This window comes from Ptychodera flava, chromosome 18 (assembly GCF_041260155.1).
Source record: "Ptychodera flava strain L36383 chromosome 18, AS_Pfla_20210202, whole genome shotgun sequence".
Classification (NCBI taxonomy): domain Eukaryota; kingdom Metazoa; phylum Hemichordata; class Enteropneusta; family Ptychoderidae; genus Ptychodera; species Ptychodera flava.
Genome location: NC_091945.1, coordinates 39,029,931 through 39,047,716, shown reverse-complemented (window position 1 = coordinate 39,047,716; position 17,786 = coordinate 39,029,931). Strand labels below are relative to the sequence as shown.

At 33.8% G+C, this 17,786-nt stretch overlaps 1 protein-coding gene across 3 annotated transcripts in view; it reads right to left on the bottom strand.

Annotated features, from left to right (window-relative positions):
• The window catches only part of LOC139117744 (intermembrane lipid transfer protein VPS13A-like), a 445,282-nt gene that overhangs the window by 255,967 nt on the left and 171,529 nt on the right, over nt 1-17,786 (bottom strand). For all 3 annotated transcript variants that reach the window (XM_070680994.1, XM_070680993.1, XM_070680995.1), the window contains 2 exons: nt 1,307-1,404; nt 138-415 (listed from right to left, as the gene is read on the bottom strand). In XM_070680994.1, the coding sequence (XP_070537095.1) occupies nt 138-415; nt 1,307-1,404 (376 nt within the window). The remainder of the gene's footprint in view (nt 1-137; nt 416-1,306; nt 1,405-17,786) is intronic.

The following is a 17,786-nucleotide window of genomic DNA, read 5'->3' as shown; positions in this document are numbered from 1 at the left end:
TACAAAGTTTATGCCAATGTAAACAAATCTACATCACAGCATCCCTGGGAATATGTAAGGTGTAGTAGATGGCTACCGTATAAACTGAGAAAAGCATAGGAACAAATACATCTGACAAATGGATAATTCTGACACACCTGTAATACGATTGCATTAGTGTTCAAATCATTGGGATCAGCAATTAGCACAATCTCCGGATTTTCAATACTCAGTGTAATTCTTGTTGATGATGTAGGTTTTTCATGGTGTGTCAGGTTGGTATGCTTTGCGTCCTTTGAACTGTTCAGTTTCTTTGATTCATGGTCTTTTTCATCAGTTGCTTCCTTCTTTGGAAGACCCTTTGTGAAGAAGTCTGCCACTGTCAAGAGATACTCAGTGCACACACAGATGAAGAGGTTTTTTACTTTCAAATTGACTGAAATTATAAAAAAGCAAAACAATAATGGTTATAGTAAACATATGGGCAACTATATCATAGCTTTGTCAATACCAGTGAACTTTGTGACATCACTCCCCAGATTATTACTGATAATATATCCAATATAATGGCCTAACATGTTTCTTGAACTTTATGCAGAGCAGTAGCTGCACGAGAGAACGCTGACTACCCCTTCAAACTTATGGCAAAACCCAACTTTGCTTATCATTACACCCTGTCCAACTGTCAGAAATAGGAGATCATTTATATGACAGTGGCATTGAAGATGAATATCTCTATGAAAACCTTGAAAGTGATGATGAGTGCGTCGATGAAGACCTAGTTGACCACCTTTTCAACATCTTTTGGTCCAATGACTCTGGGTCTGATTCAGACTGTGCTGAGTAGTCATACTTCCATCAAAATATCTCGTACTGCAATGGTACACATACCAAATGGCCTTTTTCAGGGCCACCACATTCTCTAACACAGAATTATCGTAATCAAACTCTTCTTTAGCTTTTTACGATTACCTATTCATGAAAAATCATCAGTTCACATTTGGTGTTGCTCTGTACCCCCTCCCCCTGAAAAACTTAGAATTTCCATGTTGTATGTGTCATTGTCACTTTAAAAAACAATATAAAGTAAATATTATAGGTAATTTTTGTCTCTAGAGTAATAATTTGAGTTCAAAATGTGCAACATTATAATAAAAGACACTTATTATGAAACAACTTTAACAGTACTAGTTCTTAATCATTTTTACGAGGAAATGCATACATTATGAAGATATCCTCTCCACAAAGGAAAATAGGAATTTTGCTAAAACGTGACACCACAAATAGACCATTGAAGAAAGCATGTTTAGAAGTCTAAAATGCTTACTAGTTTTGTCTTGGTTTGATAGTTGTTTAAAATCAAGATCAACCAAATTGACTGCACCAGTATCTCCAGCTTTACTAGAGACATACTTCTCTATCATCCTGAAATAAAATGAAACCGTCATGATAGTTTATGAAACCAGATATGAACTGAAAATGCTCACGTGTTTCAATATATATTGCAGTTCAGTTTGAATTTGAACCTTTGCCACATGTTTGCAACTTCATTGAAAGTATTATGATCAACATAATGAACAATATTTACCACATTAATTCTAAAAGGCCATGAATTATACAAATATGTAATTAGCTGAAATAAAAATATTAAATTTCTTTGACTGCTGTCATTGTATCACCACTTTATTTAGCAAATGTAATTACCTTTTGCCAAGTCCTTAAAGCCATACATACCAAACTGTGAAAGCTCATTAGATATGCAAATTATAAATAAGCTGACATGAAAATGTGAAATGACTTTCAATATTGTTTTAACCTGGTATAATCATCAATGTACATAGCATGTTTTGCCAACTTTGATCAAGTAAATCCAAGTATATATCCGTAATTAGAAAAGATCATTGAAAACGCAAATTAAGAATTGGCTGAAGAAAAAATACTTTATGACTTTCGATAATGATGTATCATAGTATCATTAATGTATATAGCAAGTTGCGTCAACTTTCGTCTAGTCAATTCAAATATATATCCCTAATTAAGAAAGTTCATTAAATATGCTAATTAAGAATTGGCGGAAGTAAAAACGCTTAATGATTTTCAATAATCTTGTATAATAGTATCTTCAATATATGTAGCAAGTTTTGTCAACTTTGGTCAAGTCAATTCAGATATATATCCCTAATTAGCAAAGTTTATTAAATATGCAAATGAGGAATTGGCTGAAGTTAAAATGCTTAATGACGTTCAATAATGTTGTATCATAGTATCTTCAAAGTAAATGACAAGTTTCATCAACATTATTGGTCAAGGTAATTCAGGTTTATATCACTGATTAGGAAAGTTCATTAAATATGCAAATTAGGAATTGGCTGAAGAGAAAATGCTAAATAACTTTTAAAAATAGTGACAACATCACTGTTCGCTCCCATATAGTTATTAAAACAAGTCAATAATTGTATGAAACATGGAAATACATATACAGACAGATTGACATACACAGACTGGCACAGAGTGATGACATTGACCCTAAAGTGTGCCTTGGCCCATGGAGAGTGATAAAGATATAACAAACAGCTGAATGTAATGATAAAATAGTTAAGTATAGGCCTATACATGCACTGAGAGTGAATATATGTTATGTACAGCAATTTAATTAGTTTCTTTTCCTTTTCTACTTCTGTGATAATTTTTAAGACAATCAATCTGCAAGGCAGTTTATGTATTTACAAATATGTTATCTTTTACAAGCACACAGTAAACTGTTCTTGATTTTTCATTTACAATATTTGACATAGACTGAAATACATAACATGCAACCAATGTTTACACTTTGCCCATACACCAGATACATGGAGAAATTTCAAAATACAATCATCAACTCAGAAACCCTACAAGAAAAAGTAAACATTGTTTTCTTCCAGAACAGCTGGTACATCCACATCTGGAACAACTTACAAACTTAACCAATTACACAAGGATGATGACACAAGAGATAAAGTTAAACTGTGGTGAACTTGACTATTCCTTTCAAATCCTTACCTAACTTGACATCTTAAACTAAAATACACTGCATGGTTAATGGTTAATTGTGCACAAAAATACATCCGGGGTGGACCATTTGATAAGGGATGGTGTCTGGAAGATCGATGAAGAACATTATCTTTTTTATCCGATCCATTGTACATTCTTTTTCCCCACTCTCCCACCTTTTCTTTTGTCAAACCTTCTCTGGCTGAATTTTTTATTGGCATTTGTTTGGAATTTATTCAAAATCTGCCAAGATTTTTTTACCGCATTTCAACACAAATACAGTTTACCATATCAAATGCTTACTAAATCACCACATTATATACTCTTAGTTCCAGTAGGTATAAAATTACCAAAAAAATCTTAAAATACATAATGAAAGATATCCCAGTAAAACTGAAAGTTTCCCAAAGTTGCCTCAAAAATTCAAAATTCCGGATTTCCACTTAATTTCAATATATCTTATTAACAAAAACCCTAAGGACCGGTTTACTAAATATCAAAGCAATCAGACTGGTAAATTTTGAGAAACAAATTTTTTGACCAAAAATGAGAAAAATTGCCCCCCAAAATACAAAATTGCAGATTTCATCCTAATTTTAAATATATCTAATTAACATAAACCCTAGGAACCTGTACACTAGATATCAAAGCTACCAGATCAGAAGTTTTAGGAGAAAAATTTTTTACCAAAAAAGGCAAAAATTGCCCCCCCCCCCAAAAAAAAAAAATGCCAGTTTCAACATACCTTCAATACATTATATTGAGATTAATCTTAGATACCTGTATACCAAATACATGTATCAAAGCTATCAAATCAGCAGTTTTTGGATTAAAAAAAATTTATCAAAAATTGGGAAAATTGCCCCAAAATTACAAATATGACAATATCAATACAATTTGTACAAGCATGACTGAGGTCATTCTGAGGAACATGAATATTAAGTTTCATAGCAATCAGACGAGCGATTTCAGAGAACAAGATTTTTTGACTAAAAACGGAAAAAATACCCTAAAAATACAAACATGCAAATTTCATCCCAATTTTTACACACATAATTTACAATACGTAAAGAAATCTGCATAGCAAGTTTCAACCAAATCTGACCACTGCTTACTCAGTTTTAGCCATTTGCAGGATTTTTCCTTTTCCCCCCTCATTTGCATATTTTTGGCACTGACATGTTCATTTGAACAAATTCACATCTCCACCCCTAGGTGCACCTGTACACCAAATACTAAGACAGTAGGTGCTACGGTTTAGGAGTTTTTGATGTGGACGGACTAACAGACATACATACATACTTACATACATACACACAGACGCCACTTTGCCACCTTATACGAATACCTCCCATTTGCATATATACATATGCATATATGGGAGCGTAATAATATTGTATTATATTGTCTTTAATGCAGATAGCAAGTTTCATCAATTTTGATCAAGTCAATTCAGATATATATCCCTAATTAAGAAAATTCATTTAATATGTAAATTAGGAATTGACTGAAGTAGAAATGTCTTTTGACTTTCAATAATGTTACATCATAGTGTCTTTATTGTACATAGCAAGTTTCATCAATTTTGATCAAGTCAATTCAGATATATATCCCTAATTAGGAAAGTTCATTAAATATGCAAATTTGGTATTGGCTGAAGTAAAAATGCGTAATGACTTTCAATAATATTGTATCATAGTAGCTTCAATATATTTAGCAAGTTTCATCAACTTTGGTCCAGTCAATTCAGATATATATCCCTAATTAGCAAAGTTCATAAAATATGCAAATTAGGAATTGGCTGAAGTTAAAATGCTTAATGACTTTCAATAATGTTTAATCATAGTATCTTCAATATACATACCAAGTTTGGTCAATTTTGATCAAGTCAAATCAGATATATATCCCTAATTAGGAAAGTTCATTAAATATGCAAATTAGCAACTATCTTTCATGTCACCCCTTAATGGTTCGCACTGCTTATATATCTTGATGTGTTTAACATTTGTAGCAAGTCTCATCAAATTATGTGCAGTCCTTCTCAATGTATAGCCGTTTTTTCTAAAATCATTAATTATGCAAATGAGCAAAAAGTAAGCAAGCCACACCCACCAAAAACTAATCAGTTCTTGCCATTTGCTAACTGAATCTATGTACCAGATTTGATTCTGATCTGATCAGCCGTTTTTGAGATATCGGACCAACAGACAGACAGACAGACAGACAGACAGACACACAGACACAGACAGACAGACATCGCTGCAACATATGCTCACGTGTGTGAACACGTGAGCAAAAAATTGGAGCAAAAAAGGAAATTAGATGCAAGTGCCTCATCTGAAAAAGTGTCATCAATATCATAAGAAAATAACTTGAGGCAACATAAAGCTACAGCTAGGGAGGATGGACAATTGCACATACATTGTTTACTTTTATGTACGTCATGCACAAGTTTTGTAGATAACATGGTAGACAAGCGACCTAGCGGCCGATATAGCTCCACTGCGTTTATGTAGAGAATAACTATTTTTGACACATGTTGATGAAGAAGGTGGAAATCTTTGATAGCTCAATGCAGTGGCCAGATAAAATAAGCTGCAAAAATACACAATTGAAGATTTCATCATACTTTGAATATATCACATCGGATAATCCCTAAGAACATGTCAACCAAAGCTATTCTGACCAAAAATGGCAACAATTGCCACCAGAAATAAAAATTGCAGATTTCATCATAATTTCAAAAGATCAAATTAAGTTCATCTATAGAAACCTGCATACCAAATTTCAAAGCTGTTAGACCAGTACTTTTTGAGAAACACATTTTTTGACCAAAAATGGGAAAAATTGCCCGAAAAATTCAAAATTGCAGATTTCATCATTATTTCAATAAATATCATTAAGTTCATCTATGGAAACCTGTATACCAAATTTCAAAGCTATCAGATGAGTAGTTAAGGAAATACACATTTTTTGACCAAAAATGGCAAATATTGCCCCAAAAATACAAAATTACAGATTTCATCAGAAATTCAATATATTACTTAGTTCATCTATAGAAACCTGTATACCAAATTTCAAAACTATCAGACAAGTACTTTTTGAGAAATACATTTTTTGACCAAAAATGGCAAAAATTGCCTTAAAAATACAAATTTGCATATTTCTGCACAATTTGAACAAATCTGATGAAGGTCATCCCTGGGGACCTGCACTCCAAACATCGAAGGAATCGGACAGGCCGTTTTGAAGAAGAAGTTTTGAATGTAAAAAGTTGCCCTTTAGTACATTTAAATTATTTTTTACTGCAATTGTTGAAGTCTTTAGAAAACATTAATAGTATTTGCAGCAAAATTTTGCTCATTTTTTGTTAGTTTTCAAGTCATTTTTGTAGTATGGTGAAAGCGTCACGGACACTGCACATTCAGGAATATGAGTATGAAACAAACTATTGTTTATTATTACCAGTAAACCTGTAAAAACAGTAAAATTATGACAAGAATTGATTACAAACAAATTTAAAACATATTATTAAGGAAGTTTGACATAAAGAATATTTGAAGTACTGGTATTTTTTTCGATAAACAGAAAATTTTATCAGAAATACAACACTGAATGCAAAAATTCTTGAGATAACTGGTATGTAGACAATGATAACTGGTAAGTAGAAAATGATATACAATGCAAAACTGTTCTAGTAACACTATAAAGTGAACAATAAATGATTTACTGAATATTTGGTTTCCAACATATTATTGTGATCTGTATTTCAGTAGCGTCACGGACACTACACATTTGAATACTTAAAGGGGCAACTTCTTTATCAGTTTTAACAGACAATTAAAACACAAATTCTCTATATCAGAAGTCTAATTAAAGTCATGAAGAGTATAATATAATACTTTCTTGCCAATCATAGTGATATTTGTAGGTGACTGGAGTATTTTAAGTATTTGGTCAGCGTATATTGTGTATAAGGGGGAAAGAGGTTGCAAATCTGGCTATTTATGGTGGTACTGCAGTAGTGTGGGCTCCATTATGGATCTTTGTCAATAGTGATGTATATAAGGGGAGGATTTATGTCCCGTAATGTTATTTTTGTGTTTTATCCCCTTGTTTGCATTATAAGGTTGTATTATTTGTTACTGATAAAATTTAAGTCGTGTGTTGTTTGTTTATGGAAAGCTATGGCGAGACATAGTCAGATCTAGCATGTGGTGTCTTTTGTTGTTGTGTCAGATATTTCGATTGTTATATCCTTGTTCTTGTTGTCGTTTTCATGTGTTATTGGCTTAAAAAAATAAGGCCAATATTTCCATATTTTTATCTCGTGTTGAGATTTTTTTGTGAATTTTGTTTTTGACAAGTGTGTCTTTTATGTTTTTGTTTCTTATGTAAGCTGTTAATGGGGGTTCAGGGAAAAGGCTTTTTAATGTTTCGTCCTTTTCAAGTTCCTCCCAATATTTTGCAAGACTTTCTTTCAAGTCTTTTGTTTTAATGTATGGCCTATATGTTGTTGTGAAGATTAGATTATTTGTTGTTTCCTTCTTTATTTTTCTTGTACTTTTTGTTGATTTCAATACCTGTGTTTGATTTCTGTTGTAATTCTAGTTATTACTTTTTCCGTGTATTCTCTGTAAATTAATTTGCTTGTAAAGAAATCAACTATCTCCTTGAAATCGTTTGGGTCATTGGATGTACAGAAGTATCTGAGAATTTCACCTTCAATTAGTCCTTTAAAATTTGATTTGGGTAACATGATTCTCTGTGCAGGTATTGGAATGTTCCAATTAGTTTTGTGTGGGTTTTAATATCCAAAATATTTTCTTGGTTGTGCCTTGGGCCCTTCAAAATTTTGACGTCGAGAAATGTTATTTTTGTCTAGTGATTTCTTAACTGTAAATTTAAATGTTGGGTGCATTTTATTTATTCTATGGCTGAACTCTGCCAGTTGGTTTTGTGTTCCAGTAAAAATTATGAAAATGTCATTTCTGAATCTTTTCCAAAAGTGAATCACATTTTGGTATTCAGAGATGATTTCCATTTCCAGTTTATGAAATGCAATCATGGCAATCCCCAGCAATGCATTTCAGCCCATTAAACAGCCACATATTTGGCGGTAGAATTCACTGTTGAATAGCCCAAAGACTTGAAAGAAAGTCTTGCAAAATACTGGCAGGAACTTGAAAAGGACGAAACATTAAAAATCCTTTTCCCAAACCACCCAATAATAACCCACAAAAAGAAACAAGAACATAAAAGACACACTTGTCAAAACAAAGTCCACAAAAAGAGACAAAACGTTAACAATAATCTCAAAACAAGATAAAAATATAGAAATATTGATGTTATTTGAAGCCAATAACACGTGAAAACATTAACATCAACAAGTATAACAAAAATAGCGTCAATGACACTTTGCTCACATTTGGTTATATGTCGCAAGGTAGAATGAGTCTATACACGATATTTAACACACTTCTATGTACCTTAGCTTGTGATATTCATAGTCTAGTGCATTTGAACAAATTTTGATACACCATCCATTGAAGTATGGAATGGTTGGCAACTTGCAACTGTTGATCACATACACATACACAATACCATGCAACCTAGTACATCATAACTAGTGATAAAATCAGCCATACCAAACTAAACGTGTCCCTTATAATATAAAATGCATAAAATTAATGTAGACAATATTTGGTCTCTCTACGGTCTATGTTGCACAATCGAAGACAAAGGTAAGATGTAATAATGGGCATTCCTCACCTTCCACTGTTAATGAAGCTGCCACACCTACATGATAATGGTATGTCTCGAACTGCCACCAAGTTAAACAAACATTGCAGTGACATAGACAAACAGGGAAATTTCCAAACACAAACATATAGCAAGAAGCCTGAAGCATCAGATATGTACATCTGTTTTAAAGCTATTCTAACCGACTTTCAAAGCATCAAACCAGGGATTTGTGTAGAAGCCATTACTTACACAGACAAGCAATTCCATAAATATACAATATGACAACGGAAAAAAACAAAATCCTTTGAAATCAAAGTTGGAACATTTTTTCACACAAAATTGTCATATTTACATTCACAGTTGTAAGAGTTTGTAACTAATAACCTGACCTTGTTGGATTAAGCAGCAAAGTTTACTGACTATACAGATGACACTTACATTGTCCTGCATCTTGAAAATGAAAGACTGGTTGTATACAAGATCTGTACACCATAACTTCTTTTAGATTCACTCATAGCGACTTCCATGCAACACTTTTTGTACAATGTGGTATGTTAGCTGCCTTGCCAAGATAACCTGAACAATGTTTATTCACCAAGTTTTCACTTTTGTTGCTCAGTAGCATTTTAGTAACCCTTACTTCATTTGAACAAATACTAATTTACAGTTGAGCATGTACATGTATCTACCACAAATACACAGGTAAAATGTGCAGCAATTCTCAATCTTTTGCAATTAGACCAGGGACTTCAAGAATACGCATTTGGCATTAAAAAAAAAAATAAAACATGCAAAACATGGTACTCCAAAACTTCTTTTAAACACAACATATAGATAGCTCCATGCTAATATTTTTGTAAAACAGTGTGTCAGCTGCACTGCAAACTTCTGTCTTCCAATTTGCTCATATTTACTTATACAAATTTAATCAATATTTTGATATATGGTAATCAAATGATCCTTAGAACTTAAAATCCAAATTTGATACCAGGTATCTGATATGTAACTCTCGAAAACAAGACTTTTAATAAAAAGTCAGTAAAAACTTCAAAAATACACACGAATTTTATGCTTCTCAATCAAAGTATCGCATACATTGTTCCTCCAATCATTCTCTTATCAATATAAATTGCAGATTATGAAAAATGTTTTTTACTCATTCTTTTATTAACGCCTACAAGATTCCATTGGATTATAGATAACCATCTAAACGTTCCGTAGCTGGCCACATTAAATGCAGAAATTATTCAGTTATGAGCTCCACAAACTTGGTCCACAGAAAGACTGGTGAATGGATGGACATACAGACAGACTGACATACACAGACTGGCTGTGATGACATTGGCTCCTTAGTGTGCTTTGGCCCATGGAGAGTGATAAAGATATAACAAACAGCTGGATGTAATGATAAAATAGTTATATATATAGGCACTCGGGGTGAATATTATACATCAACTTGATTAGTTTCTTGTCCTCTTTCTACTTAGTATGTGATAATATCTAAGACAATCAACACGCAAGGTAGTTATGTGTTGGCAAATACAGGCAAACAGCTACCTTTTCTTGATTTTCATGAACAACAGATAACCTTGACTGATTAATGCTTAACAATATGCAACCAATGTTTACATTTTGCTCATACACCATGGCACCAGATACACAGAGAGATTTCAACATACAACCATTAACTCAAAAACCTTACAGGGAAAAGTAAACATTGTTTTCTTCCAGTGCAACTGGTGCATCCACTTTTGGAATAACTTATAAAACCATTTGGTATCAACAATGTTTATTTAAAGAGATACAATTACAGGAAGTGTAGGAGCTATTTATAACCGTGACAGTTCAAACACTGAAAAAAGTTTGGAATATATATGCTGGAAACCAAACCTGCAAAATCACCTTCAGCTGTGCTTTCTAATGATTCTTTTACCACATTTTAACACCAAATAGTTTACCATATGAAATGCTCACAAGATCACCACATTATGTATTCTTAGTTCCTGTAGGTATAAAATCGCCCAAAATCAGAAAATCTTTTCACAAATATTTATTAATTTTGTTCATATCAACACAACCTGAAAAAGTTATTGAATCAATACTGTGGACTATTTCTGTACGTTTTTTCCATCAAAAAATTAGGAAGCTTCATAAAAATGGGAAATTGAAGACGTTTCTCTTAAAATTTAAAACAAGCAACCTGGCAGCTAATAGAGCTCCTTTGTGTTATGTAGAGAATAACTTTTTGTGACATGTGTTGATGAAGGAGGAAATCTTTGACAGCCCACTTCAGGTCAGCCAGACCAAAATGGCAAATATAGCTGCAAAAATATGTAATTGAAGAAGATATAATTTGAACATATTAAATTAAGATCATACATTGGAAAATTTCTACTCAATATCAAAGCTATTAAAAAAGATTTTGTGAAACAAATTTTTTGACCAAAATAGCAAAAATTGCCCCAAAAATACAAAATTGCAGATTTCATCCGATTTCAATATTTCATATGAAGATAAACCCTAGGAACCTGTATACCAAACATCAACGATATCAAATGAGCAGTTTTTGAGAAATACATTTTTTGACCAAAAATGACAAAAATTGCCTAAAAATAACAAATTGCAAATTTCATAAGAATTTGAATACATCACATTTTGATCAACCTTATGAACCTGTATACCAAATATCAAAGGCATCAGATGAGTAGTTTTTGGAAGAAAAAATTTTTTGACTGAAAATGGGGAAAATTGCCCCAAAATTACAAATACTAAAAATTCACTACAATTTTTACAAACTTGACTGAGGTCATCCCGAGGAACATGGATACCAACTTTCAAAGCAATCGGACAAGCTGTTTCAGTAAAAAAGGTTTTTCTACTAAAATCTGAAAAAAATTACCCAAAAATACAAACACGCAAATATCATCCTCAGTTGTACACACCTAATTTAGAATAACTAAAGGAACCTACATATCAAGTTTCAACCAAATCTGACCAACGGTTACTGAGTTTTAGCAGTTTGCAGCATTTTTCCTTTATTACCTCATTTGCATATTATTGACACTGACATGTTCATTTGAACAAATTCACATCTCCACCCCTAGGTGCACCTGTACACCAAATAGTAAGCTGGTAGCTGCTGCGGTTTAGGAGTTTTTGATGTGGCCGGACTAACAGACATACATACATACATACATACACACAGACGCCATGTAAATGAGATGCAAATGAAATGATTCACCTTATAAGCTCTCTTTGGTGAACCAAATGAGAGTTAAAAATAACAAAATATCTGACACAACAATTTAGGAAAGACAGAACTTTGTGACTGAGGAGAAACCACACACTTGGGTTTCCAAACAAATCTCAGGATCACAGAATTCAATAGACACCACATGATAGATCCGACTATGTCTAACCATAGCTTTCCCTTAACAACCAATGCACGATTGACATTTCATCAAACACTAATAATACAGCCTTATAATGCAAACAAAGGTTTAAAACAGAAAAATAATTTGAAGGGACATAAACCCTCCCCTTATATGCATCACTGTTGACAGAGATCTGTACTGGGGCTAACACTACTGCAGCATCATCATAAATAGTCAGATTTGCAACCACTTCCCCCCCCCCTTATACCGGTATAATTCAAAAACACATTTTCTTTTGTTTTTAAAAGGATTTATTATGGTCTATGAAGTTTACTTCAGATGTCAGGTGAATTTAAATGTAAATGCAGTAAAAACTGGTTAACCACTTGTTAGGTGTAGTGTCCGTGACATGAAGCCAGTTGCAAATGGAAAGTGGTTTAATGTGAAAGTAAATTAGTTTGTTAAGTGTTATGCCTTAATTTCACTATAAATAACATTTCTATCTTAAAGTTATATTGGGAAATAACTGAAAACACTATTTCTGTTCCTTTTTCTAAACCACTATACCATTATTTCATAGGATATTTTTTAACATTACAATCTTAAAAGGGAGAAAAATCATCTTTCACTGGTTTAATATATTTCATTTGATGTCTTACTCAAAAACTAAGTTACTCTCTTATAAAAATGTAACTTCAGCTGGTAAACAATAGAATTACCAGCTTAAATCACTGTAACAAGTAATGTATGGATTTGGTGTCACGGACACTACGGCTGTCACGGACACTACATTTGGCCCCTTTTTGATACACTGAAACAATACAAGTGGTAAATGGATTATATTTTTATAACACATAAGGAAGGCAAACAGGGCCACTTTGGCTAATGACATCAGATCTCTACTATCTGAATATGGCTGAAAGTTATGAGGGTGTCACGGACACTACAAAATTTTGGGACAAAAAAAATATGGGCAACTTTCATGATTTGTCACTCATAATCAATACGTTGACCCTATAAACATTTAGTACCAACTTATCACAGTTGGTCTTCCAATCAAATAGATGTTTTAGGAAACATTCTAGGGTAATGTTTTCCAAGTGAAAATAGAGAGATAAATCAATGCTGTTGTCAAAATATAAAAAAGCGTAACGACACACCAATTTCACTTGTTATCACGCCATTTCCATTCAAATCCATGTATTAAGATGAAGTAACTTGCAAAAGAAAGAAGAAATGCTATAATCGAAAAAATTAATTTTAACAGTTTCAAAAAGTGAGTTTACAAAATGTGCTTTTTCAGATGAAACAGCGTAATGCCCATTTTGACCCATTATTAGGCTACATTTTTCACTACTCAGCTCAAAATCATCACAAAAACTCCATTTTTTCGATGGGCCCTGTTTGATTCTACTGGTTGTTTCATATTAAGAACAATGTTTCATTAAATTTTGCTCAACATTTTTTTATATTAGAGCGTAACATGTCGAAATCTGTCTAGAGCACCCTGATTGTGACTGACCCGAAGGCAATTGTTGACGGACGACGGCGACGACGGAAAATCAACCTATTTGATAAGCTCCGCGTCGCTGACAGCAGAGCTAATAAAAAGAACCGACTCATTTGAGTGCTTGGATAGAACACACAAGGGAAGTGCTAAATTACTTAATTCCAAACTTGCAGATCTGCACTGAGCTGTCACAGATTTATTTCACAGCTGTGGCAGTTCAAAGCAGCTCAAATGCAGATCTGCAAATTGGAGCTGTCATTTGTCTGCTGCAGATTTGAGTGTCTCTGAAAGATGAAATGCAGATTTGTGCAGCTCTTGGCCGATCAATCAACAGCCGATGTGCAGCTCAAAATTATTTGAGGTAAAACTTTGTTGACACTACGCTTTTCACAGCGCAATGGCAGCTCAAAACAGCTCTACACAGCTCACTGGCAGTAAAAAATGAGCAGAGGTAGCTTAGACGGGCTCAGAAATTAAGTTTTCATTTTCAGAAAGTCTAAAAGTGAAGGACGGTTATGGTATTTAATGAGTTCACTCCATTTTAAAATGAAATTTCCGTGCGTCTGTTTTGCAATCTCGGCTCAGAAAATTGATCATCAAGTACGTGTACCCGCATATCCTATGTGTATGTATGCACAAATAAGGCAGGGAGAGCCTTGTGAGAAGTTTGTATCATGGCTGCCCTATCAGTATTCAGCGTGTCTTCTTCAGAATCATTTTTCATTTTAAAACTTTGCTCCATTTTACCTTCGTTATTTGTTGGTTTGAGCAAACAATACTTTTGCTGCTCCACACAGGTCCGTTTGTGCACAAGTGTTACGTCGCTGTGTTGCACGATTTCGGTCAGTCTGACATCACGCATGATGACGTGATTTATCATGTGAAAAGCTGTCAGTGATTGGTCAAATTCGCTACACGACCCAGGTCACACAGGTCAAAGTATTAGCGGCAGGACAAGATTGACAGTTACTCTGCACAAATCAGCTAGCTTCTGGGTTACTATGTCATGCATATTTCTTCACTAAACTTTGAACAAAATTTCACTGAAAATGGTATCCATAAATTGATAAAATGGTAGCAAATTAAACGAGTATACTTGCTGACATATTCAACTACCATTAGTTCTTGCCCTTAGAAGAAATGATGTCAAACCATGGATGTTGCCCGCAAACGACATTACAAACCAATCGCTATAATTTGATAAGTTACTTTGACATATCGCCAAAGTCTCTCTCCTCTATTTGCGTTATTTGTTTGTATAAACTTTTTTTGAAGAATACATTCCTTCTATCGAGGATGTCTAGTTGCTTCGAAGTTCAAGGTGGGCAACAGTAATATCACCGATTTCCGATTTGTCAATGTATACGTTATGTAACGGTTCAAGGAAGTGGAGGGGGAGTTGCTGAATTTCAGAGAGCCAATCCAATGGTCATCAATAAAATCACTGATTTCCGATCGTCATGTAATATGATTCAATCTCTGCCAGCCTGGCTTGAATAACTTTTTTCAAATCGACAGGCATTTGTATGACAACTGGCTTATTAATAACTTCACTAATTTGAATTCTTTATTTTTTAAGCACTTACATGTATGTACACGACACTTTAGCAATGTTAATCATATTTTCACATTTCAGTAACTCATGTTTCTCAATCTTCTGTCATTTCAGAGTTAGTCTGTAACTGGTATTAAGGCTTCATGCTGAAGAAAAACTTCAGTTTTCGCTAAAAGTATCAGAAAAGCGAGCAATCAAATTGAGAGCGTAGCATTGTGCTGTTTCAGCATGGAAGTCCAATGGTTTCAGTGAGTAAACAGAACTTGTGAACACATTTGTTGTGATGTGATTTTATATAAAGTTACACTTTTATTTCCCATGGTCCATCTGGTTGCCAAGTGTACCTATTTAATCACACCCACACGACTCTTCTTTCTCATCAAATGCAAGAACAATTTAATGTGTATTGCTTGTTGTACAGTTTGATGTCCTTTCTATAGAGGATGATCTCTATTTCAATACTATACTGTTCAAAGCATGCAGATGTTACCTGTACTTATTCCATACAACAGAATAATGTTTATTGAAATTGAAGAGTGCTGAAAATATTTGAATAAAGGAGAACTTTGCTTAATTATACAATGCTGAGATCAAAATGTCACAATTTTTACTGTCACTTTTTCTTCATGACCGTAACTTTGACTAATTTGTACTAGTTTTGATATATCATTATGCTAGCTTCATAAAGGGTTTAGACTGTTTTCCTTTGTTGTATTCAATGCAATTTTCCTCATGACCTTCTTTAATAATAAATAAGTGTTTCTTCATCCAACAACAGGTGTTATCTTTTTTCACTCAAGTGTGAGCTAGTGACGTTGGTATGGTAACTTTGATGAGCTGTGTGATTAATTTAACACACTCTAACAGGGTAAGCCTCAGGATCTCCAACTAGTGGTGTTGTATTGTTGTGAGCCACTGAAGTGAGCATGGTGTGAGCTAGAAATAAATGGATTTTTGTGTGTACAAATAATATTGGACCTATCAGTATGGCAAATGAGCATATGAAAACTTTGAGCTGTTATATGTCTGCAAGTGGTCTGCTATGAGCTATTGTATGTAAATTAGTGGACTTCTATATGTCTGCAGGTCAAAAGTCATGGGCTGCATTTGAACTGTCATGTGTATGCAAGTGGTCTGCTATACACAGTATATCATCATCATCATCATCATCATCATAGTTTATTCGCTAATGTACGTTTAAAAATAAAAATACACCAGAAATCTCATTGGCTCGTGCTCTAAACCACGAAGAATACAATTAAAACATTTACAATATAAAAACAGGATCAACAAACACCGATAAGATACAACACTCAATTAAAAAAAAAAAGTTACGAACATCTGGCTAAAGGGTCCATCCCATTCAGTTGACGGACTGCTGAAGGGTAAAAACTTTTCCTATGACGTTCTGATTTTGCTGCAATAGAGCGGTAACGTTTCCCTGACTGCAAAAGCGAAAACTGACCAAAAGCAGGATGGGAAGAATCGGAAAGAATAGAATTTGTTTTCTTTTGCATCCTAGATCTGTAAAGGTAATCTAATTGAGGCAGATTTACACCAATAATGCGCTCGGCAGAATGTATCACTCTGTTTAATAGGCGACGATCCGCAACAGTAGAACTCCCGTACCAGACAACAATGGAGACTGTCAGCACACTCTCAACTCAACAATATAAAATTACCCACAAGGCAATATGAATTGTATGCACGAAGATCAGATTGCACATTGCGTTGTCATATGTATGACATAAGGAGTAATCCTTGTGCCAAGTTTGAATGAAATTGCTCCAGGCATTGCTGAAATATCTGCATGAATGGACTGACAGACGGGCAGACAGACGGACGGACAAACCTACAAGCCCCCGGACGCTGTCCATGGGAACTAAAGATGCATGCCCTTCAACTTTTACAGTACATAAACCTTGAAATCGAAGTGACGACACAATATACATTTGAGTGTTTGACAGAACACACAACGGAAGTGCTAAATTTCTTATTGACCTAATTGTAGAGACTGAAATTAATTAAGATGAACTGAATTAGTCCCAGCTTCCTTCACACACACAGCAGGCTAGGCAGTGATATAATAATTTTCTCTATAATTTCATACTGCCCTCTTCATCATAACATGAAAGCCAATATGTTGATTCTCTATAATTTCATACTGCCCTCTTCATCATAACATGAAAGCCAATATGTTGTATGGCATCCATAAATCAGTATTTTTATCAAAGGTATTTTCATTAAAAATTGCATATAATAAAGTTAAAACAAGTATTTGATAGACACTTCTGTCTGACACAAATGTCATTGTGGCTGCTTCATAGAAAAACTGAACAGCATCCGTCTGCATTATTGTATCATGTTTCATCTACCAGGAGTCAACAAGTCAACGGAGTGTCGATGTATTAACCAACACTAAACTGACAGTCTGTTTAGATATCATCAACATGATAAGTATTTCGGCACCTCAGTTGTGTGTTCTATTCAAACACTCAAATGAGTCGATTCTTTTTATCAACAATGTTATCTACAAAACTTGTGTGTACAAATTTAAATGTAATGTATACGCGATTGTTCATTCTCCATGGCT